Below are 19143 nucleotides of genomic sequence, written 5' to 3'. Positions count from 1 at the left end.
AAAAAATTATTTTTTGCTAAAATTTTGAGAACCACTGGATCTTTTCTGGATTTTCTTTCTTGTAACTTTAATCTACTACCTATGTTGCCATATTATCAAGAAATTATTTTCTTTAAATAAAAACTCCAAAAAATTTTCAAAAATTCCGAATTTTCAAAAAAATATTTAGAAAAAACCTCATTGGCGTGTTTCTGGGGTTGAACTATACTACCAGTTAAATATAAAATACTTGCACTTATTTCTGGAACACCTGTATATGGGTACATCGTAGCGCCGCGCCGCCTCTCGCGGTTATAACCTTGAAAAATTAAAGCGTGTTATCAAATCGGCTAGTTCACAGTGAAAGCAGGCAGATGGCAGGCAGGCACCGTCAACCAGCGTTCATCGGCGTTCTCGCTTTTACCGGAACGAAAATTTATTTATTTCTGCTTTTGCACGCGCCGACGGCACACAGAGGGTATTAAGAACTAAAAGTTGGCCAAAATTATGTTTTATGATTTTTTTGCTTTTTTGCTTGTAATATTAATTATTAATTAGAGGAGAGGTTGCTAATATGGAACCCCATTTTGTTTTTCCTACACAATATTTTTTCCTCTACTCTGAAACCCTTTCCACCGATCAAATAGGGCCATTCTGTGCAAAATCAAGCAATTGGATGAGGATGCTAGAACAAGAAAGTAATTTGTATATTATAGACGATATTTGAGCGAGGATGGGTGTTATAGGGTAAAGACTATTTCCTTTAAGAATCTATTTAAATCAATGTTTTTTTGGCAGTGGCAAATATTGGCAAGATTTTTGTACATATTCCAAAGCTGGAGACTTTAAGCATTGAACGGATACTAATTTCCATGCGGAATATTGCCGAATAGTCTTACACCTTATAAAAATGCCTCTGATTTTTTAAATATAAAACATTATAAAGAAATAGAATAGAAGAAAACGTTATTTGATAGTCAACTTACGACTTAAAAAAAGCTAATAAACGCGCTTACATTTAGTATTTATAGATTTGTATTCAGTTAAGATAAAAAATGAAAATAAAAATATTTCACTTTTGGCCAGGTTTATAGACCAAATACCCCTATATGTGCGGCGCTGGCGCGGCGGGAGCGGCGTTTGAATATAGTTAGTAGGTTAGTTAATCAGGTAAATTTCCTCTTAATTAACTACTTCCGAACCCTGCTCGCATCTCGAAAAAAGCCATATAACAATACACGGCATATACGCAAAATTACGCATCACGTGTATTGTTATATGGCTTTTTCGGAGATGCGAGATGTGAGCGATATTTGAAGATGCGAGTGGTCAAGAATAGGTCCCCAGAGACGGCGCTGGTTGCCGGAAAGCAGAAACCTGCCTCCACTATGTTCGTACCCTTAAGGTCATCCGAGGGCGGGACATATAGTTAGGTTAGGTCGAGTTCACACGGGTCCGCAACAGTATTTTCTATAGTAGGGGAATTGGACGCGGTCAACAGTGTCAATACTGTCGATAAACAGCTGATTGGCATGATCAGCTGTTTGTCGTGCTTTTATTTTTCCATATTTCTTAACTATATCTATAGCTTGCAATATATTTCCTAAGGTTTTCAAGACTGCAAAGGTGGTTCCCCTCTTTAAAAATAAGGGTTCAGTTGATGACTGTAACAACTATCGCCCGATATCTTTGCTGCCAATTTTAACTAAGGTTTATGAACGTATTCTAAAGAATCAAATCAATGAACATTTTGAGTTTAATAAACTATTCGCCATTAATCAATTTGGTTTTCGAAAAAACAAAACCACAACATTAGCGATTGACAGGTTTACCAGTGGTATATTGGAAGGGTTTGAGAGGTGGCTTGATACTCTTGCATCATTTTTAGACCTTACCAAAGCTTTTGACTGTGTTACGCACATCATATTGTTAAAAAAATTAATATCCTACAACTTTCAGGACGATGCTGTTCAATTACTAAAGTCATATCTCTCTGACCGTGATCAATATGTTCATTTCAACCAATGCAACTCAGAAAAACAGCCCCTGAAGTATGGTGTACCTCAGGGATCTGTATTAGGCCCCTATCTTGTTCCTTATTTATATAAACGACCTAGCATACTGCCAGGGAGGGGGGAGTCAACACTGTTTTGTTTGCCGATGACACAAATAACCTTTACATAAGTTACCACCCCTTAGAGATTGACAATCTTGATTATCACACTTCACTAGAAAACCTAAATCAATGGTTTCTAGCTAACCGTCTTATCTTTAAATCACTCTAAATCGCAAAGTATGAACTTTACTCTAAGAAACAATATTAATTTTGATCACCCTGTACTTCATCACAGCATAGTTTAGAGCCAAGTTTCTTAGAGGTGCACTTAGAGACAGAACTGACCTGGGAGAACCACCTCAAGTCAACCTGTCAAAAAAAATTATCAAAAGAACTTTTCCTGTTTAGAAATCTGCAGTGCAGATAACCTCAAGAGAAACTCTTCTCACAGTATATCATGGCAACTTTCATATCCCATCTGACTTATGCTATTCTTTGCTGGGGTCATTCTTGTCATGTTGTGGATAAGGTTTTTGCGCAGCAGATGCAAGTGCGCGTGTATTATTGCAGGGTGGGTTACAGGGAGTGATTGTCGTAATTTATTTAAAAATTTAAGATTTTAGCTTTGCCCTGTAGTATTTATATTTTGTATTATATATTTGTGTTAGCTTTTAAGAATTTATTGACTATTCCTATACAATTGTACATTGTTTTTATATGGAAATAAATAAATGATTGATTGATTGAATAAGTTAAAACCATACGATCTAGGAAAAAACGGCTTCAAAGGAGACTGGGAATGAAAATATGATAATTTCAGCGTCAAGCCCAGAAGTCATTTTCTTGGCTCGCATTTTTAAAGGCGCTCTAAGGTTATAAGTGTTTGTTGTTCGTCAAGCAAAATCTTGATCTATACAGGTCACATGAATATTTTCACAGCTACCCAACAAGAAATAATAGCAATCTTGTACCGGACTTTGCCGGCTTGGAGATCCAAGAATGGTTCAAGATATTTGAGCATAAAGTTTTATAACCTGGTACCAGCTAGAATTAAGGCTCTTAATTTTAATCAGTACAAAACAGAAATCAAAAACTACCTTATGATTAATGCATTTTTTTCTTTTGAGGAGTACTTCAGTTCCAGCTTTAGTCTGTGATTTCATTTATTTTGTCTATGTTAGTGTTTGTGTGTTGTATCTGTTCATTTATAACATATATTTGACATACATATTTGTTTTAATTTTAAGGTTTTAATGATTTTCTATTGTTTAATTGTATAAATTTTATTTTATCAAATTTGTGTATTAATGATGCAATGTAAAAACAACAAAAAAAACTGTAGAAACTAAATTTTTATCAATTTTTATCATTTTATATATATATATTTTTTTTGACTTGTAAAAATACTTTTCTTGTATGTTATTACTAATAAATAAACTAAACTAAACTAAACTAAACTAATACTATCTAAATAACAAGACATCTTATATAATAGATCCATTAACATTTTAGTTTATCAATTATCAATCACTATACGATATACAATACGTATAATAATATCTTTTAATTAGGATTATATCTAACTTTTAATTATTGAATATTTAATAAACAAATTTTTTATAGTGTTTGTTAAATATTTTATAGCATATAGCATATACTATTATGTATTTATAATAATTTTTGCATGAACATATTTTCAAAATTTATTATTAAAAAAATATTTTATCTTTGCCTCTAACCACCTACTTCTATATCTCTGGCTTTTACTTTACTATCAGCAATGAATCTCAAGGTTAAATTCTGTTTTGATGCTCTTCTGCTGTAAACTCCCCTACCACTTTCCTCTTTACCCCGCTGTCCATAAACTATGGTAGTGGGGGCACTCACCGATAAAACGATGTAGGCACCTCGATTTTGTGAATTTATGAATGACTTGCTCTATCTATTTTTATTCTTAATCTAAGGTAAGTACCGACACAGAATAGAGAGATAGCGCGCGAACACATATTAGTTTTAACACTGATAGAATTTAAAGAAAATAGAAATGAAGAAACCTCTAAAGTGATAAAAACGGCTTTAAATAAACAACATTAATATTCTCAGATATTATAACTGCTCTATACCATTTTATTACCTGTTCTCAAGATTTATACATTTTCTACTTAATATTCTATATTTTCTACGCACTTTTCTAGATACACGTAGAAAATTAATTTTTTACGCGTCGTTACCCAATCCTGGATAATGGTGTTGTAATAAATATAATATTTTTATTACAAAATCATTATCCTTAACGTAGTATAATCATACTTCTTTCTTTTAATTAAACTAATCTATTTACCTTTTATATAATTTCTCGAATATTGATATGCGCAAAATATTCTCGTAAATTTTACGAATGCCAAAGCACACACGGACGTGTCGTCCAGATAATAAAATAAATTAAAAATAAAGACAACTTACCTAAAATATTGGACTTGTCTAAATTTTGTTTCTGGAATATTTGAGCGGCCACTTCCGAAGCTTGACGGCTTGTAGTAGGCAAAGAGTGAAAATAATAATTAAAATTCATTTTTACAAATACTTAATTCTAAAGCTATAAAGTTAACAATAGAAATCTTAACGACTGAAAATTCTTAAAAAGCACTTATGTTATTTAATAATTAGAAATTACAAGTATATCCTTAGTATGAAATACAAAATATAAATAATAGAACTTACAACAGTATAAAAATGTTTATATAAATTAGATTTTTTTATTTAAAAATTAGATATAAGGTAAGTAAATTGAATTGAAATTAACACATGTGCAGTTCACCAGGTCCTGGCAATTGCAGTTTAGCTTCATCTAACACTTTTTGGGCAGTAGAATATTCTTCAGTTTCTTTTAAGTCTTGTTCTGACTCTAGAATACCTAAAAAATACTATTTGTAAAGTCTATTTATTTAAGAAAGATACTAAAACGAAACAATGACCACTGCATAATCAGCGCTTGCTCATCTTGCAGTGGTCATTGATTTGGACCATAGACTTAAAATAAAATATAGACTGAGCATCTCATTCATAAATAGCTGGAAAATGCGGTCAGACAATGTCTTGTTATTGTTGTGTTGTTGTTTTAGGTTCTAACGAGTGCGACACGAGCGATAGATAGGTTGTCTCCGTCGTAACGGTCGTTCCCTGACGACTCTGACGAGAAATACAACACTGTCTTTAGTTTCTGAGTACACCTGAACTCCCCGTATCATAGCCGGGTAATTTTTTTATTTTAATGAAGCTACAATTCAATTAAAAATATATCGTATTTAAACTTTTGCATATTTTATTAAGATTTAGGAGAGGTTCTTTTAAATAAAAGTTTAGAAAAAAAACGTCTTGGAGTCCAAAAACGATAAAAATAATAAAATACATGTTATAGAAGAAATTATAATAATCGAAATTACGTATTTAATTTTTGAAATTAATAATAAATTATTAATTTTAGTCAAACATTTACAACCCTAATATTAATCAAAACAGGATCTATTCTATAGATATAATAGAATCGGCGACACGGAAAGAGAAAAAACTTCATGATTTTTTTTTGGTAAGTGACGTATTATTATGTAAATTAGGGAAAACAGAAATCTGCTCCATTAAAGCAAGCTTAGAGGAAGTGGATAAAATGAAAACTACATTTATTTCACTCGGTACTGTCTATATTATACCGGGTGCGTCCCAAAAGTGGCTCATCCCCATAATTTTTTTATTTTTTCAAATAAAAAAACAAGATTTGGTATGTTAGTATATGACATAAATTAGGATTGATTGGCGCATTCAATTGTTTTTGGTCACTTCCTGTTTCACCGGAAATGACTAACTTTTGATTTTTAAATGGCACCGTCGGTATATTTCTACTTTATTCGATAGAAAATGACACACTGAATAGAATGACATATCATATGTCAACTTTTGACATTTTCGTATATCAATATATTCATAAAAAAAATGCTTTTTCCAAATATGCTAATGAGTGACCCTTGTTCCATTTGAAAAAACTGACATATGATTAAAAATACGATTTGCGCATCTTTTAACCGGCCTAGATAAGACACGGAAAACATTAGACGATCAAAACTATTTTTCCAAGGCTCCTTGATCGCCATGGCACCCTGGATTGTAATTTAAAACACGATTTGTTTTTAAGCGACAATGTCAAAAGTTAACATATGATATGTGATTCTATTCAGAGTGTCATTTTCTATCGAATAAAGTAGCAATATACCGAGGGTGCTATTTAAAAATCAAAAGTTGTAGTCATTTCCGGTGAAACAGGAAGTGACCAAAAACAATTGAATACGTCAATCAATCCTAATTTATGTCATATACTAACATACCAAATCTCGTTTCTTTAACTAAAAAAATAAAAAAGTTATAGGGATGAGCCACTTTTGAGAAGCACCCAGTATATTAAAAAATATTGTTTCATAATGTAATATCATTTTAAAATTCTTGTATGTTATTTTAGATTCTGAAGATAGTTTTAGAATAATAACAGGGTTATAATTATGATTTTGTTACAAAAACCTTTATAAAAGGGAAATTAAAACGATGTACTTAAACAGCCGTTAAACGGTAGACTACTAAAATGCCGTTAATAGATATTGTGACGTCGTTCATATCGGCGGAAAGTAATGCCTACCTATAAGCATTTTGCAAGAGGACCTGTGGCTCCGTGGTTGAGGCTCATGGTACAAAGAATACAAGGTATGATATTGCGCAGGTTGGTTGCTACGTCACAGGTGATAACAGGCGCTATTGGTCAGCACGCTCCGCGCGCCAGTTCAAATCGTCAAGATATTGTTATAAACCTGTTTTTTTGTTTATATACTGTCATTGAATTATCGCTAAGCAAGTTACTGTGGAGCAGTGCGTAAGGAGTCGGGCTAGGAAGCGAGAGACCGGAGTTCGAATCTCGGCCGGGACATAATTTTTTATTTATTTTTTTAAATACTGTTGTATTCTATAGTTTATTTTTGTAGTATAAAAAAAAGAACTATTTATTCTGTGATTTTTTAATCTCCGGTATTAATATAAATTAATTGTTGGTACAATACCTCATTTACTATAAAATAATATTCTACTTTTTGAAATGTATCGGGCCCTAATTGTACCTAAAAGTAAAATATATTTTTAGTGATATACCATATTGTAAACTATTTAATATTTCAGTCACTTAAAAAGTTAATTTGCATTGAATAATTGCCTACCATTAAGGAAATTTGAGCTATATAATCCTTGATGGGCATCTTCCTCTAAATTTTAGGTTTCGTTCAACCGATTTATTCTCAAAACCTGAAACATCTACATATAAAAAGAAAAGCACAGGTCACTAATTATAATAAACTTCACCCTTGGAATTACTTCCACTAATTATAATAAACTTCACCCTTGGAATTACTTCTATCACAATTACAATACATTCATCTGCATTGGCATTTTCTACTGTTCGATGGGAAACAATAAACTTTCCAACATTTTTTAAATGATGTAACAATTCCTCTTGTGGTTACTTTTCCATAGATATCCTCATCTCTGTCCTCATGTGAATTCAGAGGCAATGAACATGAAAATTATTTACCATAAACATCGCAAACTAAAAACCTAATAAACAATTTTATACCGAATATAGAAATAAATTTAGTATTCTTACCTATTATCGTCCAAATCCATGTTAATAGATAATTATTATTTTTAAATGTATTTTTGGAACTGATGGTTTTAGTAATTATTAAATTAAACGAACTAAAAAGTCTTAAAAATAAACAATTCTTAACCATAACCGCAAAAAATACAGATCTCCTGTCAACTTTCTTTATTTTTTATTTATTCATTATTTTCCTAGTGACGTCACAGGTGGTATGCGCGAACTGAACGAAATTGGAGCCGCTATCGATCATACCTTGTATTCTTTGTACCATGGTTGAGGCTATCGCTTCGTGAGCGAATGGTCCGTGGTTCAAATCTCACGCCGACCAAGACTTTTTTTTTTTGCTAATAGCGTGATCTTATTGCATTGGTTTCACTCTTTTTGGTTGGATTGGTTTAGTTATTTGGCGGGTTGGTTAGCGTGGTTATTTGGAGGGTGTTAATTCATTGGTTAGTTGGTTATTTGGTGGGGTTGGTTGGTTTTTACTAATTTATATTTGTTTTTTATATATTTTTATCAGTGTCGAGGTTAGTTGTGTTGGTTAAGTTGGTTATTTGGTGGGGTGGATAGCATTGCGTCCTTATAAAATTCCTATATTTCATAAAGCTCGTCAAGTGCGTCACATCAACGACGTCATACCTATTAACGGCATTTTAGTAAGCTACCGTTTAACGGCAGTTTAAGTACAGCCAAATTAAAACAACTTTGGCTGCACGTCATCAATGACACCATGCGTCGTCTTATGGAGTTTGCTGGTGGTCGTATTATGATGGGCAACCAAAGTTATTTTAATTTCTCTTAATATAAATGATTATGTAATAGAAAAAAATCAGATTTTACATTTCACTAAAATATTATCTAAATAAGCGCCTTTCTACAACAACGCCACTGACTCTCAATTGGTAAATTGAGAATTGCCTACCGGTCGAAAGTCGTTTCAAGACTTAAATGGATTATTTAAGTCAAATTTCTAGCAAATTTGGCACCATATTTTATAGTTCTTGAATAGAAAAAGTAAATAAAAAAACACTTAAGGACTACAAATTAAGAAAATGCGTTAATACAGCCGGGGACATAGCGGCAACAAAGCTTTACTGCACACGTGCGACGCGTACTACAAGATAATAAATGAATTAATAGGCAACCTCACGTCTAATCGGTGTTGCCATATTGTAAAGAACTTAGCCTTTTTAAATAGTATCGGACTTATAATTTAGTAGTATAAGGACTATTTAATACATCTATGGAATATTAAAACCTACTTTATTAGAATGTAGTATTATGTGTATAGTAAGATATATATGTGTATAGTAAGAAAAAAAATATTAATAATATTAAAGACGTGACAACATAGGCTGGATGAGGAAGGCTCGGTCGGCTGTACCCAGAAGTAAACATGTGTACAAAAAAGATTGATTGACCGCGTTTAGATGTAAATCGTGTAGTCTATATTTTATTTTAAGTCTATGCTTTGGACCGTTTATGGCCCAAATCAGTCGAGCCCTTATACGTCACCAACGAAAAGGCAAGTGAAATGAGAGAACGACATTTTGAGAGAAGCTGTGCGTCAGCTCGGGTTTATGAAGAAGCACTCCGAGAATAAAAACTAAAGTAAAGTATTTTAAGTTAACGTCTCCTTTTTGCTGCTAAAACTAAACTGGACCGGGCCTTCTTTGTTTACGCAGAATCAGAACCGCGGTCATCGGCCATATTGTCATTGGCCTACTGGTGAGTGTCAAATCGATTCTTACTGACGAGATATCCGCTCTCATCCGACCTCGAATGAGCAGTGTGTACTAACGGATTTTACACACTTGCCATGGGACACGAAAGTCTTGTTTTCAGGCAGCCACGCGTCCATCGCCGTGACCATCGAGTAAACGACCAAAACCCATTAAGCAAGCTATTGATTTTACTAAAACTATTAAACTATTCATTTTTGCCGTTTTTAGACTATCCTATAAAGCATGTCTTAATTAACAAAAACGAAACTAAGATTCTGAGCTAGGATAAACCAGAAGGTTTATGAGCATGAATGTTTATAAGAATAATAATAATAAAATGCCTTAATTTCACAAAAAAATACATGAAATTGCATTGCAGCATCAAAAGTCACACTTAAAGAGTATTACATGAATTGAAAAACTAATTAATATTTTTTTCTAAATACAATGTTATCAAAAAATAGTTTATAATCAAGCGAGCTTTGAATGACGACATGAAAATTCTTATGATTATAAAAGTTTTTCATCATAATGTTACCTACCAAAGAGAAAAATACTGCAATATGAAAATTTTCAAATTTAATATTTGAAAACATTTTTTAAATTATATGAAGGGTGATGGAAAAAAACAAACAATGTCACAGAACTGACTTTTACAAAGAAAACTGATTTAATGTTGCAAAATATCATGTTAAAATACAAACGGATACGTGATACGTATCTTTGCGTGCTTTTACGTATGTACAAAACGCAAACGTATCGAACCGAAGGAGTTTCGATTTTACCCGATTGATGCCGAACGTACATAGACAAAAAATGTAATACCTGCCTCTCTGACAATAGCTAGTTATTAATAGTTATTTGAGATATTTCAGAAATGTTTGGTCTTGAGGAACAGGAAATGGGCCCATTTTAATATAATTAATTAATCATTTGTAGTAATAAAATTCTGATAAAGAACAAAAATTAGAAAAGGATTTTTTTATATTAATAGCCAAATGATAATATAAAAAATTATAATTAACAATACTAGTTGTACCGTATGATCTAAAAGAAAACGGCATCCAGTTGGCTTGGAAAAGGATCGATGACATTTCCCATATAATTTTCCATACCGATTTGGTCATTTTAGAAGTGTGGTCTGGATTTTAACGTGTAAAATAGAGAATAATATAAATGACCGGTTAACAGAGACAAAATGCAAAGTGGCATTCACTGTTGCTGGTTTTTACGTTTGTAGGAAAATTTGTGTAAAAAAACTATTTTAAAAACTTTCATGTATACTACTGAAATGAAGATAATATATCTAAGCTAAATATAATCTATTATATCTGTAGTAAAATGAGTAACTAATTGTGAAAAATAAGGTTCCAACCCTAGATGCGACATTTTCCATAAACGCCTACTGGTGCGGTTTGAACTTTTGATGCAAAATCCGGCAATAACACATAAAAGAAATGGATCAACCCAACTTTTATCTCTTTTTAATACATTTGATTTTCCATTAAATTGCCTACATCACTGTCTTACACGTTAAAATCCAGACCACACTTCTAAAATGAGCAAATTGGTATAAAACGACAGCGATCTTCATTTCATTTCATCACTGACGCCGTTTTTTTTTCGATCATATATACAGGGTGGTCCGAATTGTATTCCGGAAACGTCGGCAGCATATTGTGCAAATAAAAATAAGTAAAAAACGTTGTATAAATGTATGTCCTAAAATGCTTAGTTTCTGAGATACGAGGTGTAGAAGTTTCATTTTTATTTCGATACTTTCCTATTAATTTCTGAGAGTTTTTTGTCTGAGAGTTTTTTGATACAAGAAATTTGATTTTGATGTCAATATGGCTCCTACTTGTAGAGGGCGCCATCTACATATCGTTTTTAACTGGTATGAAGGGTAATAAATTTTCGTCCGTCCCTGTAAAAAACTACTATGTAAAAAAATATACATTTGGTACATTTTTTACGTAAAAAAGGTCTCTTGGTAAAAATCGCTACGAGTAGTGGTTCTCGAGATATTTGGAGTCGAAATTATCAATACCTGTCATCATTGCAATAAATTAAACATGTTGACTAAATAGTTATTAGACTGAAATCATAAATTTGATATATTTTGTGTCAAAAGTTCAACAGAAACTGTTTTATCGTCATTTTTTAGAAGAAAAATTTATTATTAATTTAAAAAAAAATAAAAAGTTCCCAAATTTATCATTTCAGTCAAATAACTATCTACTCAACACATGCTTATTTTTTGTCAATAATGACATGTATTGACCATTTCCATTCTAAATATCTTGGGAACGGTTGCTCGTAGCGATTTTTACTAAGAGACATTTTGTACGTAAAAAATCACGGAAATGTATGTACATTTTTCATTCAGTACTTTTATACAAGTACGGACGAAAAGAAATAGGAACTCTCCAAAACAGTTAAAACACATGTAGGTGGCGCTCCCTACAAATAGGAGTCATATTGACATCAAAATCAAATTTCTCATGTCAAAAAACTCCTAGACACCAATTTTCATCCAAACACTGACGTTACTTCAGAAATTATTTGAAAAAAATCGAAATAAAAATGAAACTTCTACACCCTGTATCTCCGAAACTAAGCATTTTCGGACATACATTTATACAAACTTTTTTACATATTTTCATCTGCAGAATATGTTGCCGAAGTTTCCGGAATACAGTTTGGTTTGGATATTGATTGGTTGAAATATAGATGTAATTATTGAATTAATAAAATTAAACTAATTTTCACCCTTTAAGTCCTCAAATGCTTTAGCCAATCTTCTTTGACAATCTGGAACCATCATCAAACTTTCTTGGAGAACCTCTTCTTGCTTTTTAATATCGTGTTCATCGCGTCCTTCAGCTTTATATTTTTCAACTCTGAAAAAAATAATGGATTTAAGACAATATCTTTTCACACAATCAAAGTTAGGTCCAATATACATAACTGTTTACATAGGTACCTGTAACAGTTTTGAAGACTTTTATTTAAAGGACTAATAGCAAATTTCTTGGACGAAAATCAGCCATACCAATTGGTTTAGACACTTTAGAAATGGGTATAGTTATATATACAGGTGGCGCACCTCATTCGCCTCGGTTGATATACGAAAACGGAAAGATTTAGCTTGATCAACATTCGGCTATTTCAAAAAAGGTATAAAACACTTTACTTTAGCTTATCCTTTGACATTGATTAGTCCTCGGGAATAAAAAATATAACCTGACATCAGAAGAAACTAGTCCTGCACTAGAGTCTGCGAATGAAATGTATTCAAATACCAGATTTCTGGCAAAATCAAAATATCTGCCATTTAGAAGTATAATGGATTCACATGAAATAACTTCAAAAATCGGTCCAACATTTTAATAGATGAATAGATATTAGGGATATGTGTTATATGTTAGATCTTTTATAATTATTTTTCGATTTATTAAAGTATTTAAACGTTACAACAGCAAGTGTAACTTAACTGTATTTATTTGATAACGATATAGGGTATATTTGATATAGGAATACTTTTTTATAGCTTTATAGGACAAGTTTTTATAACGTTCTCCACTTTATCAGGGCTATCTGATATTATTAATACTTAAATAATAAAAAATACAGGCCCTTTTTAAAAAAATTAATTTAGCCTATGTATCTCACAAATTATCAGCTAATTTGAAAATCTTAAAAATTATCGTTATTCGTGATAAAGTGGCTATGAGATTGTGTAAATAGTTTTTTGATTTTCTAAAAAGTTACCACAGGAAAAAATAAGGTTGATTTTCAAAAACATCTGTTTTTTCCAAATAATTCAGCAACCCTTAAACTTTTTTGATGGCATCTTGGTGAACATCCAAAGGCGCAACTTTGCCCCAATCTAACCATGTTTGTATCTATTACGGTTACCGAGATACCAGTGCTCTTACCCCGAATTTGTAGCACCCTGTATATAAGCTATATAGCAATATAAAAATAACTCAATAATCGATTTACAGAATGGTAATTATTTATAAAAGATTGCTGATGAATCATTGTGACTGCTGAGTGACGCATATCTGACTAACAACAAAAGGTAATATCTTTATTAAAATTAAAATAGATCAAAATATTGTTCAACATGGTTGGCTAAAACTGATTTTGGAGATATTTTCATATATGTATTTTTGTATATGATAGTATTTTTTGATAGTATGATAGATGTATATTATGTGTATGTAAAATCATGTATTATATTATCTAATCATTATTTAAGTATTTATTTAATATGGTAATTCAAATATCTATATTAGGGCACATATTTAATTCTATTTTTGTTATATTTGAGTTTAAATATCTTTATATTGTTCCATTGATAAATATTTTTATTCCAAAATAAATGAAGGCATATTAGTGAATGTATAAATTGTAATTTTTCAACTGCAGTTAGAACATTTTCTCTCTATTAAAGTATGAAAGTGGCTTTATTTAAAAAATATCCCTCCCTCAACATAAGTTAAAAAACTTATTTGAGATACTGAAAGAATTGTAGAAGCAAAACCAGCAATTTCCACTTTTTAGTAAAAGTGACTATCTCCAATTTTTAATTACACATTACCTAAAAAGTATCAAAAAGATTAGGGTTTTTTCATCACACAAGTAACATAAACATGAGAATAAATAAGAATCATCAAGTCATCAGCTATAAGCGATTCGTTGTTGCATTATTTGAAAATTTTCTCTCCTGAAGAAATAGGGGGAGTGGAGATAGCCGGTTTTGTTTCTATACCCCTCATTTGTGTCCTCAAAGCAACAGTAAATATTTATCTAATAATATAAAAAATAATATACAATATGTATTTGAAATTTCTTTTATAGAAATATAATAATCTTATAATATCCAATTTTTAAATGTATCCATCGTAGAGTACCTAGATAATCACGATGGAATACTACAATATACCTATTTTTCTGTTGATTAGCTTCCTTCTCGTATACGGTTTTTTCTTTGGCCAACCTTCTTACAACACCTGTTTTGATTTTTAATGTTTTTAATCTTGGATCAGCCATTATTGAATTAAATGTACGTTGAAAATTATGCAAAAATTATGACAAGTACTTTTGACAAAAGAGGATTCAAATAATGACTCATTTAGTTTAAATAATAAAAAGTTCTTACTTTTGCTTTTTCAGCCTATGGGATGGGATTTATCAGGATTTATTAAACGCCTTGGTTTTTATTTTTCCAGTACTAGAGATGAGCCAGAAGATCTAGTAGAACTACGAAGGCCCGCTCTTCATTAACGCTCACCTAGATCTATTGAATATGTATGTGATCTATACATATACAGTACCTATTCCCAGAATATAAGGCAATAAATAAAGGGGTTGTTAATTAAAACAACACAGAAAATTTCCTAATAGGCAAGACTTGCTGTATTGCTGTTTGCTGTATAAAAATATTTGTTTGAAGGAAATCATAGATAAATGAAACCACTATCGAAAACCTTAATATACATTAGTTTCATTCCTACTAAGACCTTGGTACATTTGAACTTCGGTATGTCATGTCAAACAGCTGATTAGTTTTTTGCGGGTTTTTTGTTTACATTCATGTCATGCGCCAAAAAAATCAAATAAGCCGTTTTTGTACTCTTCCAAATTTAAGTCAGATCTCTGGTCAGATTTAAAAGTATCATTTATTGTGTCTATGGTACTGCATGCCTCTGGGAAACATAATTCGTAAAAATGGCCCAGGAAAAAGTTAAAGAATTTTATTCCAACGATATCGTATACAGGTTTGATAAACATAAAAGAATCGTATTCGGAGTCGTCGTAGATTCTTACGAAGCATCCAGCGATGATGTAGACGATTCACAAGCTTTGCAAAAAGGCCAAATTAGAGTTTTGTGGAGTACGGGACCGCGAGAACAAATTTGGCGTCAGAATAAGGTAAGTTTTTATTAGTTATGTATTGCTATTCTAGTGCTACTCCAGTGCTCTCTTGGAGTATAACCATGATACCACCTGACACTTTACTCGGTATTTTTGGAAAGGATATTTCCATAGTGTTGACTGGCATTCAGTATTCCTCGTCAACAGTTGTACCGATGCATTTGTTTATATGGAAATAGCAATTTAGACATCAACCGAAAACCGTCCTCACACAACTGGAGAGAGGGCAATGTCACCTGTTGTCTCAAAAGAAAGACAACAAGACCCCTATAATTTACTTCAACTGTCAGGAGTCGATTTGTAGGGAACATCAGGGACAGATATTTTTATTAAATATTACCTCTAATGTAAAATATTCTGTGTTTTGTGAATTATCTAGACTGTAGATTGATTTGTATATTTTGTGCACTTTTCTAATAAAAACAAGTACATGAAAATATATACAGGGTGTCCCAATTTCACAAACTGTTATTCCGATTTGAATGAAATTTGGGGTGTCTATGTTTTGCTAAAAGCTTTAACATTTGACTTATACAAATATCAAGAAAAAGTAAGGGAAGGGTGAAAACTACTGACTCTACTGACGACTTTTTTTATTGTAAAATGGTCCTCTAGTATTTTACAATATTTATTGTCTCTTGTAAAATATCGTTAGCGCGCATGCTTTTTGAGAATAAAAATAGTTTTTCTTCAGCTGACTTACTGACCTACCCATTACCCAACTAAGAATGGACGCCGGCTGTATGTCAGAAACTTACAGTTGGAGGACTTTTGGTGTTACACAGCAAAATAAAACACTAAATCACCACAATACGCCAAAACACTTTTATTTATACTTTTACACTGGACGCGCGTTTCGCTAACCATGTTAGCATCTTAAGACTGACTAAAAGTGTTTTGGTGTATTGTGGTGATTTAGTGCTTTATTTTGCTGTCAGAAACTACCTATCTTACAACTTTGGGAAAAAATTCTAATACCTAAGTAAATCGGCTACGAGAAATCGCTGGAAGTTTGTAAAATGACCGCCAGGGGGCGCAGTTATCATAACCAATCAGAAAACGGGATTTTTCTCAAAAATATGCACGTGATGAGGTATTTTAAATATTGCTATTGTAGTCAGTGGATAATTTGTATTATTTTGGCATAGAGTATTCTGTTCTATCTCATAAAATAAAGTGGTGTGGGAATATTAAACTTGTTTTTATTAAAGGATAACTCTGGTTTAGGTTGCTGTTTGACAGGAGCTTTTTGACGTCATAACAGATAGGTACTGCGTTTTTGTATCAAAAAGTTAAATAGCAAACTATTGTATATTCATTTTTACAAATTTAAGCAGGGTACAAAATTTCCAAAAAGTCAGCGCCAAACCGTAACTTTCTATACCGGGTGCGTCTCAAAAGTGGCTCACCCCTATAACTTTTTCATTTTTTCAGATAAAAAAAACGAGATTTGGTATGTTAGTACATGACATAAATTAGGATTGATTGATGTATTCAGTTGTTTTTGGTCACTTCCTGTTTCACCGGAAATGACTACAACTTTTGATTTTTAAATGACACCCTTGGTATTTTTTTACTTTATTCGATAGAAAATGACATTCTGGATAGAATGTCATATCATGTCAATTTTTCACATTCTCGCTTAATAAAAAATTGTATTTTAAAATTCAATCTAGAGTGCCATGGTACCTATGTCAAAAACACTAATTCTTCATCAAGGAGCCTTGGAAAAATAGATTTGATGGTCTAATGTTGATGGTCTAAGAGTCTTGTCCTGGCCAGTTAGAAAATGCTCAAATCACTTTTTGAATCATATCTCAATTTTTTCAAATAGAACGAGGGTGGCTCATTAGCATATTTGGAAAAAGCATTTCTTTACGAATAATTTGATACCACACACTTGGTATTTCAAGTCGAATTTTCGTTACGAACCGCAAGTTATAATTTCAAATAAACCATATGCCAAAATGTCAAAAGTTGACAAATGATATGTCATTCTATTCAGAGTGACATTTTCTCTCCAATAAAGTAAAAAAAATCCCGGTGGTGCTATTTAAAAATCAAAAGTTGTAGTCATTTCCGGTGAAACCGGAAGTGACCGAAAACAATTGAATACGTCAATCAATCCTAATTTATGTCATATACTAACATACCAAATCTCGTTTTTTTAACTAAAAAAATAAAAAAGTTATAGGGGTGAGCCACTTTTCACCCGGTATAGTTGCGGTTTGGCATTTTAACGGGAGATATTGAGAGAACAAATTGGTAGGCTGTGTGTCCAGATTACTGCAAAGTAAACCAGCCGAAGCAAAAAATTATTTCAGAATTGTTAAAATATCCCCCACGATCTACTTTCTCAAAAAGAATCATTTCAATCTTAACAGACGAACTAAGATCATCTTCGCCCTTCGAATTTCGTATTTACTAATTTCGAGGTTCTGATTGAAGCTTAATATGAGGAAATTCAGAATAAAATTTAAACAAGTAACTGATGATTTTCTAAACCATATTATTTATGCTAATTATAAATTCTGGACATTTGCTCGATTTTGCTCGTTTATTCTCTTTTATTCTCGAGGAACGTTCTCCATAAATAAACTCAAATATATTACAACCCGTGTTACAACACTGCATACTTAATCGAAATCAGAACTTATACCCAACTTATGCTTAAATTTTTTTATTACAGGTTAGGTTAATTAACCGAAGTATAATTCCTGGAGATATTGTGCGTAGATTGGAGAAAGGTAAAGAGACCCAGAGGGGTTACTGTAAAGAAACTAAGCAAATTGCAACTGTTCAGATTGTGGGAACTGATAAGGTACAATCACACATTGCGTAGGTTATTTAAAATAATTGTATTTTTTTAAAGACAATAATTATAAAATAACAGAAAATATTGAAACAAATTGTTTATTTTTATAGGTCATTGAACACGTTTCCAGCGAGAGACTACACAGCGTTAGACCTTATGATGTCGATGATGCTGTTTGTTTTGGAAATAAGTTCGGAAGAATTGAAGTAAGTGTTTTTTAAATTATTCAGTAGTTTATTAATATTTGATATATTTTTCGTCGCCGTTTATTATACCGGGTGCGTCTCAAAAGTGCCATTACTTTTTATTTTTTCAGATTAAAAAACGAGATTTGGTATGTTAGTATATGACATAAATTAGGATTGATTGACATATTCAATTGTTTTTGGTCCTTTCCTCTTTCACTGGAAATGAACGAATAACGATAATGTAATAAATATATATTACTTAGGATAATGTAACAAATATTCGCATTTGCAAATATTCTCAACTTTTTGGTATTCGTATTTGCAAGCGCATACTAGGCGAAAGTGAATTTTATTTTTGAAATAGATATTCTGTAACTTTGAAAACGCTAACCGCTTTTAGACGCTCCGCGTATATGACGTTAATTTTCGCTGTGCGCGCACTTAATTAACGATTTGGTATTCTCGTCTGACGCGCTTAGCGTCTTTACTGATTGCGCTGAGCGCTTTGAAAACGGTTGCCTAGGATCGTTTTGCTTGTCAAACTGTCAGTGATTTTGAATTGTCAAAATTGTGATTTTGTGCGTTATCTTGCTCTTTAGTGTAAATTACTACTTCTTCTATAAATTCCTCAATAAATAATTGATAGTTTACGATTTGGCAGCTATAAATATTGTTCAAAACATCGAAAATGCTGAGAAGCGTCTTAACAACTTCCCTCGTATAATAAGAATAAGGACATATCCATA

At 31.9% G+C, this 19143-nt stretch overlaps 3 protein-coding genes across 3 annotated transcripts in view; 1 reads left to right on the top strand and 2 right to left on the bottom strand.

Moving 5' to 3' along the window:
* LOC115874938 (programmed cell death protein 7) overlaps nucleotides 1–14704 on the bottom strand; it is a 36790-nt gene extending 22086 nt beyond the window's left edge. The window contains exons 1-3 of the mRNA XM_030890242.1: nucleotides 14619–14704; nucleotides 12221–12351; nucleotides 4499–4949 (exon numbers count right to left, since the gene is read on the bottom strand). Of these exons, the coding sequence (XP_030746102.1) occupies nucleotides 4499–4607 (109 nt within the window). The 5' untranslated portion in view covers nucleotides 4608–4949; nucleotides 12221–12351; nucleotides 14619–14704. The remainder of the gene's footprint in view (nucleotides 1–4498; nucleotides 4950–12220; nucleotides 12352–14618) is intronic.
* LOC115874891 (tubulin-specific chaperone A-like) lies at nucleotides 4834–14509 on the bottom strand. The gene is made up of 3 exons (XM_030890191.1): nucleotides 14403–14509; nucleotides 12221–12351; nucleotides 4834–4949 (listed from the first exon to the last, which is right to left on the bottom strand). Exons 1-3 carry the CDS (start codon nucleotides 14507–14509, stop codon nucleotides 4834–4836), a joined length of 354 nt encoding a protein of 117 aa, XP_030746051.1.
* A 308-nt stretch (nucleotides 14705–15012) lies between the features above and the next one.
* LOC115874890 ((E3-independent) E2 ubiquitin-conjugating enzyme UBE2O) overlaps nucleotides 15013–19143 on the top strand; it is a 57337-nt gene continuing 53206 nt past the window's right edge. The window contains exons 1-3 of the mRNA XM_030890190.1: nucleotides 15013–15391; nucleotides 18084–18215; nucleotides 18320–18415. Of these exons, the coding sequence (XP_030746050.1) occupies nucleotides 15188–15391; nucleotides 18084–18215; nucleotides 18320–18415 (432 nt within the window). The 5' untranslated portion in view covers nucleotides 15013–15187. The remainder of the gene's footprint in view (nucleotides 15392–18083; nucleotides 18216–18319; nucleotides 18416–19143) is intronic.

Source organism: Sitophilus oryzae, unplaced genomic scaffold, assembly GCF_002938485.1.
Source record: "Sitophilus oryzae breed Bouriz unplaced genomic scaffold, Soryzae_2.0 scaffold_1307_pilon_pilon, whole genome shotgun sequence".
NCBI lineage: Eukaryota > Metazoa > Arthropoda > Insecta > Coleoptera > Curculionidae > Sitophilus > Sitophilus oryzae.
This window is presented reverse-complemented; position numbering and strand designations above follow the sequence as displayed.

Coding starts and splice junctions, on each gene's coding strand:
- LOC115874891 (XM_030890191.1), bottom strand. CDS start 14,509: ATGGCTGATCCAAGATTAAAAACATTAAAAATCAAAACAGGTGTTGTA. Junction 12,352..14,402: donor GCTAATCAACAGAAAAATAG/GTATATTGTAGT, acceptor TATTTTTTTCAG/AGTTGAAAAATATAAAGCTG. Junction 4,950..12,220: donor AGCATTTGAGGACTTAAAGG/GTGAAAATTAGT, acceptor AGTATTTTTTAG/GTATTCTAGAGTCAGAACAA.